This window comes from Tamandua tetradactyla, chromosome 7, assembly GCF_023851605.1.
Source record: "Tamandua tetradactyla isolate mTamTet1 chromosome 7, mTamTet1.pri, whole genome shotgun sequence".
Lineage (NCBI taxonomy): Eukaryota > Metazoa > Chordata > Mammalia > Pilosa > Myrmecophagidae > Tamandua > Tamandua tetradactyla.
This window is the reverse complement of record NC_135333.1, coordinates 81,036,320-81,061,327: the sequence shown is the minus strand read 5'-3', so window position 1 is coordinate 81,061,327 and position 25,008 is coordinate 81,036,320. Positions and strand designations below refer to the sequence as shown.

At 36.1% G+C, this 25,008-nt stretch overlaps 1 protein-coding gene across 1 annotated transcript in view; it reads right to left on the bottom strand.

The window, feature by feature from the left end:
• Positions 1-25,008, bottom strand: part of PIK3C2G (phosphatidylinositol-4-phosphate 3-kinase catalytic subunit type 2 gamma) — a 392,208-nt gene that overhangs the window by 195,989 nt on the left and 171,211 nt on the right. Inside the window, 2 exon segments of the mRNA XM_077170217.1 lie at positions 14,936-15,030; positions 18,817-18,910. Of these exon segments, the coding sequence (XP_077026332.1) occupies positions 14,936-15,030; positions 18,817-18,910 (189 nt within the window).

Here is a 25,008-nt window from a genome sequence, read left to right as displayed (position 1 = left end):
CCTCATATTCCTTCTTTCTCTTCCTTGTTTCATTTCCCTCCCTAGTCATCAATATCTCACAAATATGTTATCTTAGAAGCTGCATAGGGGCAAGAATTTTTGTTTCTGCTGTCCATTGTTGTATTCCTGAAGACTCTAAGATGGCCTAACTAGATAAATATTTGTTTAATGAATAATTCTTCCTTTGGGATAGGGCCACAACTCTTACAGATATAAATCTGCCACCTATTTGGATTCTCTGTATTACCCAACTGTCCAACCCTATAGTCCCAAACTCTGATCATATCACAATAATTCTCATAATAACAATGTGGTAGGCATTTTTATTTCTGTTTTGTTGATGAAAAATGGTTCAGACAGTTTAAATAACTTGTCTAAAACAAAATTTTGAAGTGTCCAACTGGGACTACCAGTTGCTTTAATGTAAAACACCAAAAATGTTAAGTTGTGTCAACCAAATATTGGAGCACTAACTGGAACATAATTTTAATGTATGTATATTAATAACAAATGACTTCATAAGGGAAATCATTCCTAGGGATCCTAAGTAAAAGAAAGAAAAAAAGATTCATCCAGTCTTCACTTATCATCAATCAGCTGTTAAATTGAAAAGAATTCCTAGTTGAAACCCTGAAAGGACAGTCTGGATAAATGGCATTGTTGTTATCTCACTGTGGTCACTGTAGTCACATGCTCAGTAAATAAATAAGTCATCCCAGGTTTTCAGATCTGGCTAAATAATGGGAGATAACTGCCAATCACAATCTCACCCCCATTTCATGAGATCTCTCAGTGATTTCCTACCTTTTCTCAGATATCTTTGCTACAATGCTTTCCTAGTGTGATAGGTTTAGCAACACTTTCATGAGCCACGTCTTTTTGTGTGTGTGGTTTTAAGGGGTTCTTTAAGTTCTTCATTTTTTAAGTTTCCAACTTCTTGATGGGTACACTTGCTTATTTGCTGTTCACAAATTATAAACCTCCAAAAGAACCAAAAAGTTGATGACCATTTTTGCTCATATTTCCTTCTGTATTGTGCTAGCAGGCAGAGTAGTGATATGAGTGAGACATGATAGTTGTTGAAATGTAAAAACATGTGACAACAGGCAATCTGTGAATGTTGCTAGATTTCTCTGAGTTTATTAAATTTCTCTAAAACCAAATGATGCACATATTCCCAATTTTTTCCCAAACTTCGAATGTTTCAAGATACTTTTCTTATTCAGTCTAAAACTAACTTGTTTATATATAATTTTTCTATTTCTTCTCCCATCCATTTCAAAGAACATTATCAAGTTTTAATTATGAATTCTCAGTTATGATCAGACAAAGAAACAATAGTGGTAGGAGTGAAGAGGCAAATGTCAGGAATCCTAGGCCTGAATTCTATGCAATTATTCATTTGTGATATAACCTTGGAGACTGGAAATTTAGGAATATTTCTTCTGCTTTCTGAATGACTCTAAGAATAATTATGTGCATGTATTGGAGATATATAAAGGGTCTTGACATGTAACACTTAATTTTAAAACAGCTCTGTTAAGCACAACAATCTTTCTTTTACAGATAATAAAAATATATTTTCAGAGAAGTTAAATATTTTTTCCAAGGTCACACAGTTATTTGAGATCTGAGTTAGAATTTCTGTCTGAGTATGCTTTTCTTCAAATCCTGTTCACTTGCCATTACATTATTTTCCTTTCATTGTTATTATTATATCTTCAATAATATTTAAGTGGGTCAGGAGGTCATAATGGATAGAGTACAAGATGAAATTCTGGCTGTTCTACTTAATAGCTATGTATACTTATTCTCTCTGAGTTAATTTTTTCATCTGTAACATGGAGATAATTGAGCTGTGTTGCAAATTAATGAAATGATATTTGAAGTGACTCACATATGTCTAGCATATTTAGTATCAATCATACTATGTCTACCACAACGCCATGACCTGGTAAGAAAAAAAAAATGTATTTAGAACAGAGTTAGATTATTAAAATTTTTAGCCACATTCTTCAAGTCAGAGCCACACTAGAGTTGATTGACTTTAACTAGTATTCAGAGAAAGGCTAGTGAAATATTCCAGAAGATTATACAAGCCATCATTTGTTCACTAAATCAGGTCTTGAAGTTCCTTGACCCTGAAAAGGGGTCTCCTAGATACTTGGCACAACTGTTTTTAAGAATAAATAATTGTGAATGGATATGTTGAATTGGGTTGATAAACCAATCACAAGAGTTCTTGATAACTGAATGAAATATTTAAAATTAATTTTTTGAGGTAGTAGAATTTTGAAATAGATTCCAGCATCTGTGGAACTGCCTGAAATAGCTCGTCTCCTTTTAAAAATCACATTACGGAGCCATGTTTGTTGTAATTTGTGAACATGTTCTATTTACTCCACAATAGAGCTCTAAGTTATATACATAGCAGATACATAAAAGTTTGAGAACAGAAAGATGAATGAAAGAAGCGTTGAGTAACATAATGCTCTCACTTTCCTCAATCTACTTCCTGTGTACTTTCCTGCCTCTGCTTAATGAAGTCTACTTGTGCAGCCATCCCCCCAACATCTACTTACTGAAGCCCTAGATTAATTCTTGTGGGATTTTCGGTCATCAATAAATTCGTATCAACAGTGTTTTGAGCAGCAACCTCTCTAAAAATGATGGTAATTTTTACTTTGAAGTAAACAGAAGAAATTTTCCCTTTTTGGTATATTAGTCATATTTACAACACCTGAGGATGCATATGTACATGGTGCCCAACTTAAGAAGAAAAGAGGCAAGTGGCACTTTCAATAACATTCCTATGTTAAACAATTTCAAATGACTAAACACAAGCAAGATTCACCAATTATTTCACATTCTGTCAAGAGTGGTTAGTGTAATAGGCAGACTGTCAACACTGAAGACAAGTCACTATTTGTGCAAGCTGTTCTTTCTGTATTGGTCAAAAGTGAATCATACATGCCACAACAAGTATAAGAATTTTAAGTTATTAAACACGACAAGTATTGGATTGAAATATACAAGCCTGGGTTTTGTTACAAGAAAAGCAACACATATGATGTTCTTCAGACAAAGAGGAAGTTAACTGCCTGTCTCTTGCAACTACAATAATTATACACAAATGGAATAGAAAACTGAGTTAGAAGAAAAGCAAGAAACATTCGAAGAGTGATCCTTTGATGAACAAAGATAGAAAGTAGAATAAGGCCTAAAAATAAAGGGTTTATGCATTAACTGATATAAAACCTGAATTTCCACATCCCAGAGAAAGCATAGATGAGCCAGAAAGATTCTGAAACTGCCCAGTCATCCCCAAATTCTCATAGAGAGACTTGATACAGAAAATTAGATTCTAAATGACAGTAAGTGCCTACTTGGCAAGGCCGTTCCATAAAGCATTTCTTGCCTGATCACCAGATGCAACCTTTCATTTCCAATCAGGATTTAAGATACGTCATGGTTAGGTCAGTACAGCACCCTTACACTGGGGGCCCTATCAATATAATACTTGATACCTCTTTAAGAACTTTTTCGCTGAACGTCATATTATTCTGTAAGTTATTTAACTCAAACTTCCCCAACTGCAGAGAGCTAGGCAGTCTATTTTATAAAAAGAGCAAAATAACTGTCAGAAAACCAAGGGCCAACTCTATTAAACTAGTATAGTATAACGTGTTCTGGATTGCCTGTTGTTTTTAGTACTGGGTAAATTACCTTGCAGGTAGTAAAAGTGTATGTAGTGTGATGAATTTTTTTCATTCAGGAGGTATTTATTGAGAAGTATGTACCATATACTTGAGTACCTATGTACAATGTGCTGTGTTCGGTGCTAAGGATGGATGGGAAGGTAAGATCATTTGCCTCACAGTCTTGTGGGAAAAAATAGGGTTTACCTACTCCATAACTGTGCTCCCTTCTCACTAACAAAAAGTATCTGATTTTGTTCAGATATTAAGCCTTCAGGGAATGACCAGTTTAGGGAAAAATTCTGAAGATTCTAAACCAATCAGGGTAATCCAATTCACCCAATTGCCATCTGATCATGTGACTGCTTCAGGATGCTATATGACTCAATTCTGGCAAATGATATAATAAAGGGGTTATGGGAAAATTTTTCTTGCTGGGAACACAGTACCTGTTTGCTGCATGTTGTCATGATTGGATTTGATGCCAGCTGTGGCGTCCTTGTCACCATGACGTGAACCAGATTAAGGATGAATCAACACATTGAGGATGTCAAGCAGAATGATAGAAAGAACTTGGATTTATGGTAAAAACAATGAGCTCCTGCATTAATAAGTTCTGGAACCACTCTACTAAAGAACTTCTTGTCGATTTTTCATTAAACCAACTGATTGTCATTTAAACAAATTGAATCAGGATTATCTGTTACTTGCAGCACAAAGCAGCTTAAATAAAAAGGAAAAAATGTTTATATAAATAAATGAATTCAATATGATAATAACTATTAGAAGTGTGTACAGTGGCTGAGGTCAGAAACATCTTCAAAGAGGAGAGAAATTTTGCGCTGAGTTCTTAAGGATGCTGTATGGGCAAAAGCAGGACAAATTACATTCCAGGCAGAGGGAAATGCCACATACAACAGCATCAGGGCCTGAAGAGCTCTGAAAATTTGAGTAATTACTTGAGAAGAGCAAAATATCATGTTTCAAGTAGAAAGAAAGCCATATAAGATGCAGAGAATAGGCAGGCAGAGTTGAGATTATGATGATTCATGCAAAATCAAAAATAAGGGAGAACAGATTTCACCTCATAGTCTAGCAAGTCTCATCCCTGTCAGTAGGAAAGATGGGAATGGAATTACTGAATTTTGCCAAACAGCTGGGATTGCCCAGGGTCCAGAGCTGAGTTTATGAGTTAGGCATTCTGATAGGATGGACTGGAGTGGGTAAGAAAGGAAGCTCAGGAAAACAATTAAGAGGCTGTTGCGACAGTTCACATAGGTGACACTGAAAACACCAGTTAGGGCACTAGCAGAGGAAATGTAAAGAAAAAGGCAAATCCAAGACATATTTATGAAGAGATACAATCAGAACATAGAGACAGAGCGAATGAGGAAGGTTGTGGGATAAGAATAATGCCTTCCATATTTTCTGCCTGCAATACCCTAGCAGTCTCTATAAACCAGGGCAGTGCACATAAGAAAAAGATTTGGGAATGGTGGAGGCAAGGATTAGAAGAGAAGAGGGTAGAAATATTGAATTCAATTCTGGAAGTGTTGTGCTGGAACTCAGTTATTCATCAGAGCCACTCAGATATCTTCAGGGAAAACAAATGGCTGCAAAATGTACCCATGAGTTAAATCTATTGGAATCATTTATAAAATTGTTGGATAGAAGCTAAAGATATTTTCTAGGATGTCTGTCAAAACAATGATTGTCAATAGAGTACCTAGGTAGTAATTGTTTTGCTTTGTTTTGACCTATTGAGGACATTTTTAGTGTCTGAAAACTATCCATGTATGTAAAGATGGGTACTGTTTTCTCTGCACCCTATCACTACCGTGTCCTTTTTTCCTACTATTTGATGACCAAATTTCTTGCATCATCTATATTGCTTAACTCTGGGGCACAGACTACTATGGATTCACCAAATCAAACTGCCTTTGCATCTGAATATAGAGTTGTACCACTTTCCTCACTCCCTCATAGTTAAGTGGGGCCATGCGATTGATTTCTGGCCTATTGAATATAGTCAAAAGTGACGTGTACTAATACCGGGCCTGGCACCTAAAAATACCTCCAGTGTGAGCCTATGTTTCTCTCTCCTCTCTGCATCTGTGTCCAGCTTCAGGGAACCCAGGAATGAATTCCAAATCTGGGGGATGACTGAGCCCTAAGAAGGAAGCCTGGGCAAGTACTATCTATGTGCTCATAACTTCAAGTACTGCATCACCAACCCACATCTTTCCACGGCCTACCAGACTTCATATCGAGTTGCTTCCTGGCTATTTTTACATAGAAGAGAACCGAAGACTGATTTTACTTATATTTTATGTTTGCCAAGTGTTAGCCTGGACTGAACGAATTTATTTCCTAACTCATTTAACTTGGTGAAATGGGCTCTCTTGAACTGCATTTAGCATATTGCTAATTACTAAATGTTGTTTCTGAGAAAATACTGAGGAGGTCTTGGGTTTATACAATATGTACTGAAAAATAAGTTCTGACTAACGCTACTAAATAAATTACTCACTAATTGTTTTTCTTATTATATGGTTTAATAGTAAAACTAAGAGAACGAATTTAGTGTTTTAAGTATGAATCAGACATGACAAAAGATAGATTCTGTAAATAACCCACTTTCTACTACAAAATTCCTTCAAGTTTAAATTTCTTTGGAGCTTATTACATATATCTATTAATTAACAATCCTAATTGACAATATTTTGGGTCACTCACAATTAAGAGCAAAACTTTCGAGCTGTTAGGTATAATGATATCAATTTAGAATCATTTTGATTTCAGTTTTGCTTTTAAGCTAAGGAAAAAAATACTTCTTCAGTACTTATATGAGTTCCTAATTATCGATATAAAAATATGAATTCTTCAGTTTGCACTGTTTTGGAGCTAGATGTTGAATTGGAAAGAGACCTAAATTAGGAATGAAAATTCATGAAAAACAGATTCTACTCTCAATTTTTAAACTAGTTTGAGACTTGTCATTGGATGAATCACTTAATCTGTTGAAATTCCTTTCGGGGAAAAGAAAAAGTATTATACCATCATCCCATTTGACTCTGAAGTCCTATAACTCTATGACTATCTGTTAGTGTATTAATTTTAGAAGTCAGATACAGATATTATTAGAAGATAGAAATAATTTCTGAACGGAATGACTTTTTATCGATCATACTTTTTTGTTGTTGTTGGCTGAAGCAAAGCTATAGTCTGATGGAGGAAAAAATGAATATAAATGGCATAATATAGCTCTTCAAGGCCCTAACCCAAATCCCTAACATAATCTACACCAGTGGAGGACTAACATTGTTTCAGGGAAATCAGATTACTATCTAAAGAAGCAGTGATTTAATCACATGTAGCTATTATAGTGAAAAATTGCTGCAGAACAGATTAGGAAGTTTCAGTTCCCGAAGGCCAGTAGAGGTCCAAGTTCCAGTTCTTGCAGTCATTATTTATATGCAAGAACTTCATTTTTGTGACGTTTCACTTTTCTTATGAAAGAAATGAATTTGAAGGGAAAATTATTTAAATAGGAATAAATTTAAAGTAGAGCTCTGTTTCTGGGTTTGCATTGATTTGCGGTAGGACATCATACAAGATTTTACTTTTGTATTTATTTTAAAAGAGTAATAAGACTTAAATGTCATTAAAAATAATTTAAAGATTGTATGTTGTTTTAAAATAATTATATTAAAGAAACTATATAAAGTCTCTATCACATAGAATAGACATAATACAGATAAAAAACTGTCCCTTTATTGTGCCTTAATTAGAAAGCCAGGCTGTGGTAGTTAGATTCAGTTGTCAACTTGGCCAGGTGACGGCACCTACTTCTGTTGCCGTGGACATAAGTCAATGGTACATGAACCTCATCTGTTGCTGATTACATCTGCAGTCGCCTAGGAGGTGTGCCTGCTGCAATGAATGATGTTTGACTTAATTGGCTGGTGCTTAAATGAGAGAGCTCAATGTAGCACAGCCCAAGCAGCTCAGCCCAGGCCTTTGGAGATGCAGAAAGAAGTCACCCCAAGGAAAGTAGTTGGAACCCAGAGGCCTGGAGAGAAGGCCAGCAGAGACCATCCTGTGCCTTCCCACATAAGAAAGAACCTCAGTTGAAAGTTAGCTGCCTTTCCTTTGAATAACTAACAAAAATAAATCCCCTTTTATTAAAAGCCAGTCCATCTCTGGTACATTGTATTCTGGCAGCTAACAAACTAGAACAGATTTGGTACTGGAGAGTGGGGTGCTGCCGTGGTTTGCAAATGCCAGATATGCTGGAACAGTTTTTTGGATGTCTAAGGGGAAGATTTTGGAGGAACTGTGAAGAGAATGATGGAGAAGTCCTGGAGTGCTTGAAGAAACTGTTGGTGTAAATGGAACCACTGCCAATCTGGACAAAGGGGGACACAGAGGGGCAAATTGGAGTTTGCAGAGTGAGAACCATGGATGCTCAGGTCTGAACCCAAGAAACCTTGGCCAGGAGAGTGGACCCACCCATATACATGGAGAGGGTGAGTTTTCCCTGAGGGCAGAGGATAGGATGAGTCTCCCATTTCATTGCAGTGGAAGAGTTGTGCAGCCTCAGGCCGTGGAAAAGATATAGCACACTCCTTGGGGACTGGAGAGAGCCTGGCTGCCACCACATGGAGGGGTTGAGCGTATACCCCGGAAATGGCAGAGAGCCCAGGTGTGGCCCTGATGCCTGGAGAGAGCGGAGCCGAGAAAAAGGTGGTCTCCTCAATGTTCCCTGAGGTTGATTTGGAAAGAGGCAGGACACTGCATAGGCCCTTGGAAAAGGTGGGACTGCCACTTTCTAAAGCCGAAGGATAAATGACTTTCAGACTTTGAAATCCCATGGCACTTGCCCTGCAGGTTTTACATCTATATTTCTTCTAATTTCTCCCTAAGGAAAAGAAAACCTGTACCCTGTGACTGTCCCTCCTTTGCATATTGGCACCAGATAGCTTGTTTTGAGTCTCACAGGTCCACAGCCAGAAGAGAATCTTTTGTACCTTAATATTGTTTAAGTTGATGTGTGTAGTTGCCAAGTTGACAAGGGATGGAAATGTGGTAGTTAGATTCAGTTGTCAACTTGGCCAGGTGAAGGCACCTAGCTCTGTTGCATTGGACATGAGCCAATGGTACGTGAACCTCATCTGTTCCTGATTACATCTGCAGTTGGCTAGGAGGCGTGCCTGCTGCAATGAATGATGTTTGACTTAATTGGCTGGTGCTTAAATGAGAGCACAACATAGTACAGCCCAAGCAGCTCAGCATACCTCATTTCCATACTCGCAGCTCACTCACCCCATGCCTTTGGAGATGCAGAAAGCAATCACCCCAGGGAAAGTTGTTGGCACCAAGAGGCCGGGAGAGAAGGCTAGCAGAGACCATCCTGTGCCTTCCCACATAAGCAAGAACCTCAGTTGAAAGTTAGCTAGCTGCCTTTCCTCTGAAGAACTAGCAAAATAAATCCCCTTTTATTAAAAGCCAATCCATCTCTGGTGTGTTGCATTATGGCAGCTAGCAAACTAGAACACAGGCTAATGGATTTCACAGATTATTATGTAAAATGAAAACTTTTTTACAAATAGCCATTAGGTTTTGTTCAGGTTGGTTGGGGTAGAAAACAGCTATTGTTATTGAGTTGCTTACTGTAGGGTTTCTATCTGGTGTATACTTTTCTAAGAACAGCAGGGCGAAAGACAATTATAGTAGATCAATATTCAATGACAGCAAGACACATCTTTCCCTTACAAAAAAAATGAAGCAATAATTTATTTTTATTACATCATAAATGTAAAAAGGTGAATTAGTAGCAATATAATGTTCCAAGAAGGTGAAGAATTGAGACTTTAAAGCTTCCTATTGATTCTCTATTATGTGTGCTCTATTACAGCTCTTTTACTCTCACTTCAGGGAGTGTTTCAGACATCAAAGCAGAAAGTGACCTTTTGCCTTCCTTGTGTTTTTATTTGGATGCCTTTATCAGTATTTAAAACTGACAGAGTATGGGGAGTGTAATTTTAAGGCTTTGTTTTTTCCTTGATGTCCAGCCTTGCCCCTCTGCTCTATAATTGTATTTGGAACAGGTCAAAGGCAAAACTGTGAAATGGCCAGATTTTTTGTCAGTTCCTTCTTCTAATCTATCCCTGCTAGAAAAGCAGTGCACTCTCTCCTGCTGCCTAGATGCTAATATGTCGCCTATGGGCTTCTTTAAAGCAAGGACCATTCTTTATTTTATCCTTAAGAGTGCAACAGTGACAGTTTGTCACATAAATGGGAAAGTGATAAACAAATTCACCAAAACCATTTTGTTGTAAAAAATATATATATATATATTCATATCAGAAGAGAACTGGTAAGCAGAAACTGTACTTAATCTAAAGGAGTGTCTCACTAATGGGACAATTTCAGGGGAGGTTAGAGAAGGGCATGTGTGACTTCAAATCACATGATATAAAATTTCCACATTATTTCGGTATATTTAAAGTAGCCCCTGATTTGAGCAATTGCCACAAAATTCTAAATAAAAATCAATTTACAGCAGATCGTTTAGAAAATGAATGTGCATATTTTGTGGGTGGCACATTATTAAAGCTCACAGAATATGGTCCTTGGATACCGTGCACCAACTTGAAAAGGCCTTGTGGTACCAGAAACACCATAAACCTAATTCACTCCGTGGCTTTCCTGAATGTTCCAGCAGACACTGTTGCGTGAACTTCCGATTCAGGCTCTGATTTCTGATTCGGCTTAGTCTCTGGTTTTTGCTCACATTCTTCTTTCCACTCCAGTTTTGACTTCACTCCTGCTATCCATTGCCCAGTTCCTGATTGGGCCAAGCTCCTAAAATTGGCTCAGCCCTGCCAGCTCCGGTTTTGGATCTAAGTGCAAGTGACCGCTGAAGCAGCTCTCTTCTGCCCCCTTCTGTCACAAGGCTGCATGTGCTCCGCTGGACCCAGCAACTTAATCCTATTCATCCGGTCGTCATGATTTATTAAACGTCTGTAATGTGTCAAGTGTTGTTCTAGGGGCTTGGGATATATCAGTGGATGAAACAGATGCACAGCCCCTGCCCTTATGGGGTTTGCACCTGGGAGCTTTGTCTTAGGCGGCCCCTATGTAGCCCGCACCCTGAAGGGAACACTTAGAGATTTTTGCAGCACATACTTTAGTAATATAATCTATAAGGGAGCTTTGTTATAAGATAGCTCCTTTCTATACCGACGTTGATTCAGATTTTCTCTTTCTTGGAGCCTGTCCAAAGCAGCCATGGGAAAGACTTCAGTATCGGGGTTCTACCTGCGACACAGCCCCACGGCACGCTGACGTTCCAACTGATGCTCCATTTGTGTTCACACATAGTGAAATCACCTACCTTCAACAAGTAACTGCTTATTTCAGGTCAGATTTCCTAGAATAGAGGCAAAGACAGCAATTCGGGTGCCTGTAATTAACTGAGGTGATGCTCTTCAGGAAAAATTCTGTAAGGGAGCAAGGGAAGCATTATAGGGAAGGGGCAGGAGTTAACACAGATGTGGCCTCAGGTCAAGTCTGGCCTTAATCTGAACCATGGAGAGGCTCTGTAATGTAAACTGCACCTTAGAGATTTCCCACCTCTCAGGCTGAGTGGTTATGATGACAGGACAGTTCTTCAGAGGAGGAGGTGCTTGTCAATTAGCAGCCAGTACTCCCAGAGGTTGGGGCACAGGTGTACCACCAGCCAGGTGAGGGGGATCTGGGTAGGGCACCGAAGGGCCTTTTCTAGTGTGTCAGACAAAAGAGTAATTTCATGTGCCATGAGGGCCATGAGATTTGCAATATGTGAAAATATTGATGTCTTAAAGAAATTTCTATAGCTTAATGACTTAAAGATTTTTTGAGCATCTATTGAGTTCCAGACATCCCTGTGGGATTAACATGTTGAAGAGTATGACATAATTGCTACCATTAGTCAGCACAGGTTGAGGGGAAATAGACAAGGGAAAAGAGGTGTTAAGACAGTGCAGAGTTATATACAGTGCACCCAGGAACCCATGCGGGAGCAATATTCAACCCCAGCTAAGAGCAGAGGGCCAGGGAAAGTTTCCTGGATGATGTCGTATCCCAGCCAAATTAACTGGGGCCCTTCCAAGGTAAAGTCCTTTCCTACAATCAGTTAAATTGTTTCCTATACAAAATGGAAAGGAACACCGAGTTTAAGCTTCTCTATAATTCATTGTTATATCCTGGGCAGAGAGGCCTTTTAGACAGGACCCTCACATGTCACTGATCTCATTTACAGCCATATGCTAGGTACAAATTGGGACCTAAAGCTTTTCAAACTTGCAAACTTAAGGCTTCTTGTTAACTCATTTTCCTTGAAAAATAGGGGCTACATATCCTACATCTACCCTTTCAGTGGAGAATAATCACAGTTACTCCAGGTCAATTTCCTTTCTCAGGAAGCCTCCACACAGTGATGCCAACCAGTCAAGACGGTTATTTGCCCAGTTCTATATTTATTTAAAGTTCAAGATCTGGTGTGGCAACCTTCTGGTCAGTGCCAAATGGGCGTTAGCGGACAGGTGTGAAAGCCATGGATGCAGGGAGAGTCTTCTAGGAGGTAAAGAACTAACAGGGCTTGGCAAATACTTCGGTGTGTCATTAAGAAACAAGGAAGATACAGAGAAGACTCCAAGGCTTGGATGAGCAGGCAAGATGTTGGATTCAGTGTTGAGTATGTTGAATTTAAGGAAGAGGTTTCTCACCTAAGTGGAAAAATTTATTAAGCTGATGGATGGTTGCTCTCTAGATTTTTTTTTTTTAAATTTCAGGGCACTGCATTTTTGTTTTATTTTATGGAGATACCTGAATATGCTTTTTTTTATTGGATCATAAGGAGTATGAGCTGAATCTTTAACATTTTCATTCATTCCATGTACAAATAGTTCCTAAAAGGATGTTAGTCACCACCTATTTCTTAACTTCAAGACACGTTTTAAACATAATGTTAATGTTATTTCATGCTTAGTACATTTTGTCCAATTCTTAATTTTTCTTTACATTTTAATGCAATGTAAGTATTTTTATATTTCCCCCTTTGTTTTCATTATTTTTTCCATATTCTCACAAAGTAATCCCTTTAAAACAAGCAATCCATTGTAATTTAAATCCTGTTCTGTTTCTTTTATAATACTCACTGTCTTGAATCAGTGAGAGGAGAAATAGGCTCTAGATATTGTCCTTTTACTTTTTCATAAGGTTGAGGATTTTACATCCAGTCCCCTTGGAAACAGTGCCATAATTGTATTTATTCTGAAGCTGTGTGATATTGATTTACAACTTTGTTTATACTCATTGTTGCCCTTCAAATGACTTGACTTTACACCACTTTAGCAGATGAAGAACCTTCTAGCATGGCATAGTATATCAATCATTCATTTATTAGGATAAATCCTGATTAATTTATTATGTTTTAAAGATGTCTTTTAAAAAATCATATGCCTAAGAAAGTAATCTATTTGTATACTTTTATATTTTCTATTGGTTCAAATATTTAAATCAAAATAGTTGTCTGTTCATGTCATATTTTAATATAGTTTGATTTCAATGAATGCATGCTAATGGAAGTAAACAGTTTCATGAAACCCCCACTGTTAACAACAAGAGAACACCACAAAGTGTATCCGCTTAACTTTTCTTAGGATCACAGTAGTTGATTGAAAAGCTGAAGAGAATGAGATTTCATTCAGAGCTTTGGTAAGAGAATCCATTCAGTGAAGGGACCAAAGCTGGTCAATATATCTGATATTTCATTATAGTGACTGTATTAGTTAGGGTTCTCTAGAGAAACAGAATCAACAGGGAACACTTGCAAATATAAAATTTATAAAAGTGTCTCACGTGACAGCAGGAATGCAGAGTCCAACATCTGCAGGGCAGGCTGTGAAGCCGACAACTCCAATGCAGGGTCTGGATGAACTCCGCAGGAGAGGCTCACCAGTCAAAGCAGGAATGGGACCCGTTTCCTCTGAATCCTCCTTAAAAGGCTTCCCGTGATTAGATTAAGCATCACTCATTGTAGAAGACACTCCCCTTTGGCTGATTACAAATGGAATCAGCTGTGGATGCAGCTGACGTGCTCATGATCTAATTCTATGAAATGTCCTCATTGCACCAGACAGGCCAGCACTTGCCCAACCAGACAAACAGGTACCACAATTTGGCCAAGTTGACACATGTCCCTGACCATGACAGTGACATATTAGAGGAAATGCTCTCCTCTTTATATTAGACATTTAAAATGAAAATCAGCAGCAAATCAAACATTGGTTCCTGACAAGATCATCTGTATCTCTACTTTGTTACAGAATGCTTAACTTATTTTTCCGTGTCTTCATGGAATAAATGATACCAATAGGAATACTAGTTCTTGAAACAGTAAACATGATACCCAGAAATATTACTAACTTGCTATTTTTCTGTGAAAGTTCTTAACAATGGAAGTCATTAATTGATGCCTGTCATACACACATAACACAAAAGATAAGTCTAATTTTATCCTGAAGTCACTGATGCTTGTAATTGTTAAAAATATGTGCTATGAAATTGAATCTAGAAGGTTAGTGATAGAAGAAGAGTAGGAATAAAAGCGTGCAAAGAACGTCATGATCAGAAGGATCAATTAGGTGATGATGGGAGAAATTCTGTTATCTCTTAAATGTCTTATTTCTCTGCTAATAAGATTCCAAATCTGTGATTTGGGAAAAATTCAGTGTGCTAAGAATTTTCAACAGAAAGAGTATATACTGGCCTTTGGATTCTGCTATTCATAGCTAACATTGCACAAAAGTTACTTTTAAAGCACAAATTCTTCCCAAACATCCATAGTCTCATAACTAGATTTTATCAGTGAAATCTTCAACAAGTAGATACAACCACAAGTAGGACTTTATATTTTTCTTGTGATTTAAAGCTATCGAAAAGTATCAGCCAGCTCTAGAATTCCAGCTGGTTTTAAATAGCAGCAACTATTCAAAAGGAAGATTTGGAAATCTATGACAGTTAAATTATACTCATAAGCAAAATTAATGTTGACAAAGACTCAAACCTGGCTGAATTTTAAATGGAGGTTTATATCAGTTGCAAAGTAAAAGAATCTTCTCTTTCTGCTAAAGCTGCCCACAGAGAGAAGCTGACAAAAAGGCATCCTGATCTGTGGTAGTTATTCTTACCAGTACAGACGATGAGCAACCTGGATGCTTTGCAATGAGCGGTGTAGAAGGAGTTGCACCAAAGGACTTTCAAGGTTCCATTCAAACTTGACTGCCTGAAGTAAGAGAGATTAGTTGACACCTTGTTCGCAGTAACAAAACTGTAGAGGAGCTTAAGAATCTTGAAAAAGACCAGGGAAAATAGCATGAACATTTTAATAAAATGTTAATAATATATTCAATAACATTATAAGGAGCAATTTTAAATGATGATACAGTTTGGGTTTGTTTAGTCTGTTTTCCTTTCCTCATTTATGCTTTAGGATCATAAGGACAATAAGTAAGGAAGGGTGGCTGGTGGAGATCAAGCCAGGCAAATCCTGGCACACACAGAAGAGCATCATGACAGTCTCCCTGGATGCAAAAAAATGGCATTGTTAAGCAGTAGGTATTTCTATTCATTGGAAGATAAAATTTATGTAGACTCACAGCCTTAACTGAAATCATCAACTGGTCTATCAGTATCAACTTGCAGACCTTGAAGCTTTGCTTATTTAAAAGCTGATTGTTGCCACCACAATCTCCAATGTGAACATAATTTTAAGGTTCTCTAGGATACCCAGTTGTTGGAAAAATACAGAGCGCAATGGCACAACTTTTGCTCTCCTTAGAGCTCTTCTTAGACTTCCACCTGCACTCTGTTGGGGACTTTGCTTGCTTCAGTCTCCATCATTTTCCCAGGGACCTCAATAGGTTGAATGAAAAACAGGTTCTCTCTATAAAAATCCTCATCTCTCCTCTCTCTCTCTGTTTCTTTCTTTCTCTATCTCACATACACACAATTGGAGCCTGATTTTATAGCACAGTACAGACAGCAGATAAAAGTGGGTACTACATTCATTAACACACTCACCTGAAAAAACACCTCAGTATGCTAAGCAGCCTCTGACATGGGAGAGCTTATGAATTCCTAAGGTGTGAGAGTGCTGAAGATGATTTCAGCAAATCTACATAAACTCCTGATGCTGTCTGAATGCAAAAGACTATATCATGTGTTGCCTTAAGCTATGCATCGTCCTTCTCCTTTCACTTACTTGCTAATGACAAACTAACTAGATTATGGGTTTTATTTATGTGCTAATAGTGAGCATATCATATAAGCAGGAACAATGGCTTAGAATTTACTTCCATTCTTATCATCTAGATTTCTGGTAATTATTTCTTCTTGAGCCAGGTAGTTATTTGCCATTCTTGAATTGCTACTTTGCTTCCAAACTCCCTGTCCACTGTCTACTGTCACAATTTTCCTCGAATTTCTGCTTCATCATCCAGAATATAGGCAAATTTTGGTATACACCTCAATTTTATGAAATCTCTGTTCGGGGGACCTACCTGCATGGTTATGACTTACAGCTCTGGGTCTGTTTCTTATTTGACTCCTAGCTCTGACCTATAACCTCTGTTTTCATTAGGGTCCTAGAGTTCTTCCATATTGATCTAATATAGCCTACACAATTCTAACGTCATAATGCATAACAAAATAGTTAACATGGTAGAATTTTGTAATGTGTTGGAGAGTTTTTAAGTGAGGGTAGAGCATGAAAGTCTAAGGACAAACTCAACAAAGACAGTTATGCAAATTCTTTCCAGTTTTTACCTATATGCTAGAGACATCACACACTTCCTTTCATCTCAGAACATTTATATCTCCATTTGTATTTAGAACACAGTTGTAAATTTACCTAATTTTACCTTCTGGCATGTGCTATGTGGGATTTTGAGTGCACTTTGTAACATGAAATTAGATTTTCAGATATATGGCTCTTGGAAATATTCTTGTTGACCCGGATTGAGGCTTTCAAATGGGTTTAATCTATATAAACTTTTGTAAAAACTTATTGTCATTCTTTTAAGTTGGATTAGAAATTATACATTGTCCATATCCATGAGCCATGAGATGAATAATGATTCTACAAGTCAGATTAATCTGTATTCTTTTCCAAACTAGGCTGGGAAGTCTAGGAAAGTCACAATCCTGAGGACTGGTAGAAGTAATTATATAGTACAACTATTTCCTAACCAGTTCTTTCTCTTTGGGAGGCTTGCAGAGAAATGCATATCTTGCATGCAAAGCAACATGGCATTCAAGTCAATTAGTAGAGGCTTCCTCTATTAATCTCAGAGTCTCCTATTGATGTTAAAAAGTGGAGTCATCAATCATTTTAAAACAACTGTGATTATATCCTGACCTTTCAGATAAGAAAATATCAGAGTTTTTGTCTTCTAAAAAAAGCAAGCAAGCCTAAAGATTATTATTTTGGATCTATTCCAGCACTTAGTATAGAGTCATCTTGGAAAAAAAAAAGCTCTGTACTTTGAAAATTCAGTCATCTACCTGGTCATTTATAAAATGTAGAATTCAATTTTATCTTTGATCATATTCTGGAGGTACACAATTACATGGATGAAGTTAGTAGTGTTATGTGAGATTTGGGAGGGATCTATTGGATAAATGTATGTAACAATACAATAAATTCTCTTTTTTCTTTTGATAAAGTGAAGAAGCATCTTCATTCATTCATATGAAAATTATATCCAGTTTTCAGTTCATCAGATTTGTACTCTGGTCCTGGAGTTAGTGCTTCACAACACTTTTCATGCATTGAATTTCTCCTAATGAAAGTAGTTCTACATACAGATATAGAAATCTGTGGCTATTCCTATGCATTAAAGGGGTATTAATAAAAAGTGTTCAATAAAAGAATGGGTATTTAGAAATTGGAGGTTCATTATTAAAATGACTTTCCAGTCCATGGATAAGATAGCAGGGTATAATAATGATGTAGAAAGATTTTCTAAGACTGTATACATAGGTGAGAGTTTTTGTTGCACTTCCTTAGAGGAATGGCAGATCTTTTTCTCCTATGTAGATTTGGAAAGTATTTTGTGCTCCCTAGGAAGGTGAATGGGAAGCAATGACTAACTAGTTTATAAAATAACCTCATCTCTAAATGAAAAAAATATAGACTTGGTTGTCATTTAACAACTCTCAAATCATATTAAAAAACCCAAATTAACTAGCAAAATTAGCTTCTTCAGCATGTGATCAATTAAATGAATGCAGTAAACCATTTAAAGCTATTATTGGTAAGCATTCTAAACACTTTTAAACTAATTAGTCATCAAGAAAATTACCTCATCTTATACCAATGCAAAAATAAATTAGGATTTGTGCTGTAGCTTTAGACAGAGTTTAAGTACAGATTGGTCACAGCACTATGTTCTCTGTTACAGCAGTATGTTCTCTCTTAGCAGTATATTCAACTTCTGTTACCACAATCGTACTCCACTTTTTAGGCCTAGTCTTTGCTCATATTTCCAGATAATTTTATACGATTTTCTAAAATTACTCCAACATTGTGATATTTGTTATGGACCCTAAATTCTACTATGTGGTGGCAGAATTGATTTATAATCAACAGTAGAATTCCTTTGGAAGGGCAAAAGAAACTCATAAAATATGAGGTACTGCTTATCAAATAGTTATTTTCTAATGAACATTTATTTGATTGATTTTTTTAAAAAATTCTTTCACATATGTAGTCAGATGAAAAGATTTCAATACAAATATTTGTTATTTTTTCTGCTGTGGCAATTAGTAAGTGAGGTTGCTTTAATTTTTTTTTTCTTTTTTCATGTTATATACTTTTTCTTTTGTAATTCTACCAATTTTGTCTAGAAATTGACTGCATTACCCATATTGACATATGAGCTTAATTTAGTATCTTGGCTGGTCAAATTGCAATATAATTTTTATGTAGTCTATTGTTGATTCATTGGGGACTATTTAGAAAAGTATTAGCTACAATCCTGGAATCCCTTGGCAATTCTGCTGTTCTTACCTGAACAAGCTGTGGGAGATAGTCCAGTAGTTCATCATTCAAGAGGTTGTCTAATTGTTGAACAGCTACTTTACGAATTTCTTGATCTGGAAATCTAATGCAAAGTAAATATGTCTATTAAGCTGTTAATGGTTTGGGATAATGCAAGAGAAATGTCAGAAAGAACAGAAAATGAAATTCACCCCCAGATCATAAGATCAAAATAATAATCCTACAATCAATTAGGATGATCATGAGCACCAATTAAAATCATTCTTCCATACTCTTATAGAAAGCCATAGAAAATCCTTTTTACTAGGTATTTTTTAAAACTAGGTTTAAGTCAAATCTTTCTTATCTATAAAATGTGGATTATTAAATATCTAAAATCTTTTCTAATATGATTTTCTTTGCTTCTTATTTAGCTATGCATTTGTTAAGTAAGTTATTGCCTGCTGGAGACTTTATGATTCACATGATTGAAAGTGGCATTTAATATTTTTTTCTTATGTGCTATAGCCAAATTTTAGTGAAAACCAGAAACCTAAAATACCTTACAAGAAATAAGCAAAAATAATTGAATACAGCTAATTATTACTAGCCTATGAAGTTCTTGAGGGTAACTGTGCATTATTAATATTTGATCTGTATATACTTATTGTCAGACTTAGCACCTATAAGGTACTTAATAAATGTTTGCTATTAAATGAAGTTGGTGATTGTATGCATCATTTGAAACACTATTCCGAAGATAATTTACCCTGAAGCGGACTTTTCAGATTGCCATCATCTTGTCAAATCTGAAGTCAGATTCAAAGACCTCCAAGCTTCTGGGAAATGCCTGGAGATAATTTTTGACACCATATTGCTTTGATTTGCTTTGACATGATTTTGACATACTGCATTGACAAAGAGATTTGATAAGAGCAACTAATTGTAAATAAACAGATTATCAGAAAAATATTATATTTCTATTAATGTTTTTATGACATTAAAAAAACCAAAGACATGAATAAAACAAATAAACAAAACCAAAATCTTTTTTCTATGGGAATTAACCAAATGCCTTTTCTCCTCAGTCAGAGGAGCACTCTAAAGACTGGCACCCAATACTCTGGAGGTCAGCAAATTTTAAAGTCTTTCATGTACAGTCTCTTCTCAGCATATCAGGTTACTGAAAGTTGAAATGAATAGAGCTACATTCTCATGACAAAAATAGTATTGCTCAATATCCCTCAACTATCCTTGATAGTTTGAAATGTAAAGCTTAATCATGTAGCATATTTTTTCTTCATTTAAACTGAGCATTTAAATTGTACCAAGAATTTAAATGCCAAGGCTAGCACTCAAAACCCTTATTTTTGACCTGCAAAAACTGTTCTACTCATTTTCTCCTTTGAACATTCTAGCAATGAGACCTAATGAAAACTCTAATCCACACACATCTCTGAAAGTTCTACTAAGGTCAGAAGATTTCAGCATTACATCAAACACAAACTGAGAGCAGGAAGGATGCAATAAAAATGCAAAGCTCAAAAAAGGTCAGCTTGTTTTCATATATTAAGACTTTAGACTCTCCTAACCAAATGTGATTGACTCATTCATTACTCTCTATTACTAAACCATTTGTCTGAAGCTTGTAGACATCAAGGTCAGTTTGAGGACTGTTTGCAGTCTTAGTGGAAATACTTATTGACACATTTTGTTGTCTAAGTGACGACTTCTCTAGCCAGATTCTAGCCACCTATGATGTCTTGCATGCTTACTTCATCTTATTTGCATGAATATTAAAAAAGAAAGAAAAATATCACAACAGAACAAAATGTGAACATGATACCTCTAGTTATACATTTATTTTCAAGCACTAGAACATAAACTCTATGAAGGCAGAAAATTTGTGTCTGTTTTGTTCATGGATGTGTACCCAATACCTCAGATTGGTGGGCACTATGTACATATTCCTTTGAAGAATGTCTAAACTGAACTCATAATTTTTCCTCTTAGATAATTTCTACTGCCAGACTTCCTTTATCTAACCTGTTATTATCTTTCCCTAATCCTATAGGCTTGATATATTTTTAAATTTATTTATTAATTAAAAAATTAAGAAACCAGATAAAACATCAACGTATATAATCAGTAATTCACAATATCATCACTTAGTTGCATATTCATCATTTCTTAGAACATTTGCATTAATTCAGAAAAAGAAATAAAAAGACAATAGAAAAAGAAATAAACACAGAAAAGAAAAAAAAAAAAAGATTATACCTACCATACCCCTTACCCCTCGCTTTCACTGATCACTAGCATTTCAAACTAAATTTATTTTAGCATTTGTTCCCCCTATTATTTATTTTTATTCCATATGTTCTACTCCTTTGTTGACAAGGTAGATAAAAGGAGCATCAGACACATAGGCTTGATATTTTAAGAGGCAAATTTAGCTTTTCATTTCTCCTCTTCCGTAAAATTTTCCCCTTTTCCCATCTGGTGAAATTCTACTCACTGAAGTCTTAGTTAACGCAATTGAATGGAGCCAATTTTATTTCTTGCTGTGCTCTGAGATAATTTAACATTAGTAGTAATAGGTTTAATTCCATATAAATTCTAGTTTTATTAATTTTTTCTCTCAAGCAAAAGAGTGAATGAAAAACCGAAAGGAAAGGGAGATGAAGGATGTATTTTTTTTTTCAGGTGACTTCAGGAATAAGAGAACCAAAAACTAGTAATATCTGCATGGTATGGTTCAAAAGGAAAAGTATCTACTTGCATTGATATATGCGAATGCTTGGAACAATGCTTTTGTGCCTTTATGGAAAGGGGTGTCTCTTATTGTTTATAGCTTGAAGTTAGAGAGAAATTGGAGGAGAAATTGCTAAGAAACTAATCGTGTGACATCCTGAGATGTGACTATGGTCTACCTTGATATTAAAGCATATCCAAATATAACTTGCATTTGACTATTTTAGGAACAGTTGGTCACATTACGAGAGAGACTGGCAGAGTCGGTGAAACTCCTGGGATATGGGCCATATCATACGTTGCTGGAAACATATGCAACATATATTAGAAAAAAATTTAAATGTACTGATTTCTAGATCTAGAAATTTTATTTGTGAGAATTTTTCTTAAGAAAATAATGAGAGATGTGCATGAAGATATATGTATGAAAATAAAATTGGAAAAAATATGAAGGTCCCAAAATAAAGAGTTTATTTCATCATGCTATGAGCATATGATGGAATATAAGTAGTCATTAAAAGTGATATTGTAGGGGTGCAAGGGTAGTTCAGTGAATATAATTCTCGTCTGCCATGAAGGAGACCTGGGTTCAATTCCTGGTCCACGTACTTCCCCGCCCCCCCCCCCCCAAAAAAAAACCAAACAAGCAAAGAAAGAAAGAAAGAAAAAACAAACAAAAATTCAATGAACAGTGCTGCAATAATGGAATACTCACATGGAAAAAGAATGAAATGTGATGTGGGGCATACAGCATTTAAAAAGAAAGATATTGTAAAAGAATAATTATATTAAAATACTATATAAATATGCATTATAATAATATTTTAAAATATGTGTATATTTCCTATATGCTTAAGAAAAAGATGGAAAGGACCAACACATTAATGCCAAAGATCTGAAGGGAAGCTTTGTGGGTGACTTTAATTTTCTTTTTTTAGCTTAGTTAAAATTTTTTTTTCAAGTCTCTCCATATAAGTTTATTAATTGCTGTACTGGGTTGACTAATGTCTCCCTCAAACTGATGTCCGCCCAGGACCTATGAATGTCAACTTATTTGGAAATAGGATCTTTTTCCTATTTTTCCAGATGTAATTACTTAAGGAGAAGTCATACTGGACTAGGGTGGGCCCTAAATCCGGTAGGACTAGTGCTCTTGTAAGAGAGGAGAGAATACTCAGAGACATGGACACGTAAAGAAGGAAGACCACGTGAAGACCAAGGCAGAGGTTGGAGTGGTGCATCGAAAAGCCAAAAGATACACCAAGGATTGCCAGCAACCACAGCATCAAGGACAGATTCATGGCATGATTTTTCCCTCAGAGACTTCAGGGAGAACGTGGCCCTGCTGATGCCTTGATTTTAGGCTTCTAACCTCCTGCAAATTCTGTTGTTTTAAGCCACCAACCTTGTGAGAATTTATTAGGGCTGTCCTAGGAGACTAAGATAGGTATTAAAAATTAATGAAGATTTTTTTTTTAAATATAAGGCTCGTCCAACTAATGAATGAATATGGATGAATAAGGGCAAATTCATTATCAGCACCAGGAAAAAAAGCTCAAATCATATGCTCTTTGAAGCGTGAAGCACGTTGTGTGAAAGAACAAACATATATTTTTAAATGATTTAAAATGTTTCTTTCAACCTTTCTGTGATTTCACTTTCTGGAGAATTTCTGTATAACTTAACACCTTTTCAGTGCTCTGAACTCAGGTATAGATCAATGCAGAAATCTGTCCCACAAATCCTAGCGTTTCTTTCCTGTGATGTCTGAAACTATTAAAACATTTCTGGAGGGATACAGTTGTTGGAATTTCATGCTCAGTGACTCCTCCTTCAATGAGGTAAGGCCTACCTTAGTTCTCTGACTGGATGTGATATATACAGACTGAAATGTCACATGGAGCAGAAGAGCTGCAACCAACTTTAAATTTTCCACAAGTTAGGTTACTGTGCATTATAATGACTCCATTTGCTTGAAAAATGCACATATAATTCCTGCCAATCATAAACCATGAGACAGTCTCTAGCAGTTCTGCTGGCTTGGGACTACTAATTACCGTAGAAGGAGACATTACACTTTGAGTCTTGGGAATGAACAAAAGTACTGCTAGAAGATCCATCAGGCTGGTGACAACTGAGTCAATACTTATTTACATTTACAAGAAACCTCCCGATAATGAATCAGATAAAGATCATTTACAATGTAATAGAGATCTCCTTTGAGGCATTAAAAAGATACAAGATCAGAAAAACTCCATTTCTGGTTGGGGAAGAGATCCAGTAAGGTAAAATAAATTTTCATTTACTGTGAAAAATGTTTTCTTATTAGGCTTAACAGGAGGCCATGTGAAACAAACACTTCTTTGAGGGCACTCATCATTTTCTAACTGTTCATTTATGCAACTTTATGTTACCTAATTTAGTTTTCGAAGCATGTCTGAATAGGGCACCAAAAGCAATTACGGTCAAAAGCAAAACATCACTCTGGCTTACTATTCAGTTTTATGAGATTTTTTAGCAGTGATTCTATTTATTCAGGGCTTAGTTACCTCTGGATTGAACTAACAATTGAGTCTTTGGGAACTTTAAAAGGACAAGATCCCATAGCTAAGATAAATACACTGTTGTAAAATAATTGCTAAGAAGTCATCTAAAAATGGAGCAGAGCCCATTGCCAAGGGAGCGGTGCATTGAAAGACAAATGAAAAATGCTCTTTGAAGACTAATATTGCAGAGGCTTATAAAAAAATGAAAGACCAATGGCTAGAAAGTTTAAAATGTGAAAAATAAACTACAATTAAAGCAACTTCAATATAAGTAGTTTTCAAGGAACTTCAGTGAGTCAACTCTTTATTTCTCTGACAACATAAATATAAACACAGGTTTAGGGTAGAGCAGAGAATTAAATTTGGAATTACTATCCTTGCATCAGCAGAGAAAGAAGCAGTATCAGTGTTTAGTGAACTCTTTGGTTATAGGAGGTGGTAGCAACTGTCCAGTGCTTATGGTTTGCTCTACAACAGTGGATCTCCCACATTTTATGCCCAGGACCCATTTATTTTCTTAAAAATTATTGAGGATCCCAGAGAGATTTAGTTTATATGTGTTACATCTATCAATAATTACCATATTAGAAATAAAGCCAAGGCATTTAAGAAGTATTATCAATTCCTTTAAAAATAATATTAATAAATAAATTAAATGTTTACCTAAATAATGTATTTCTAGAAACATTAACTATAATTTTAAAAACAAAATATTTAGTAAGATGAATGACATAGTTTTATATATTTTTTGGTAGGCTGTATGGTGAGTGTCACATTTCATTCTTTTTCCATGTGACTATCCCATTACTGCAGCACGATTTGTTGAAAAAAAATTTTTTTTGCAAGTGCATGGCCAGCAATTGAACCCAATTCTCCCACATGGCAGGCAAGAAGTCTACCACTGAACTACCCTTGCACCCCT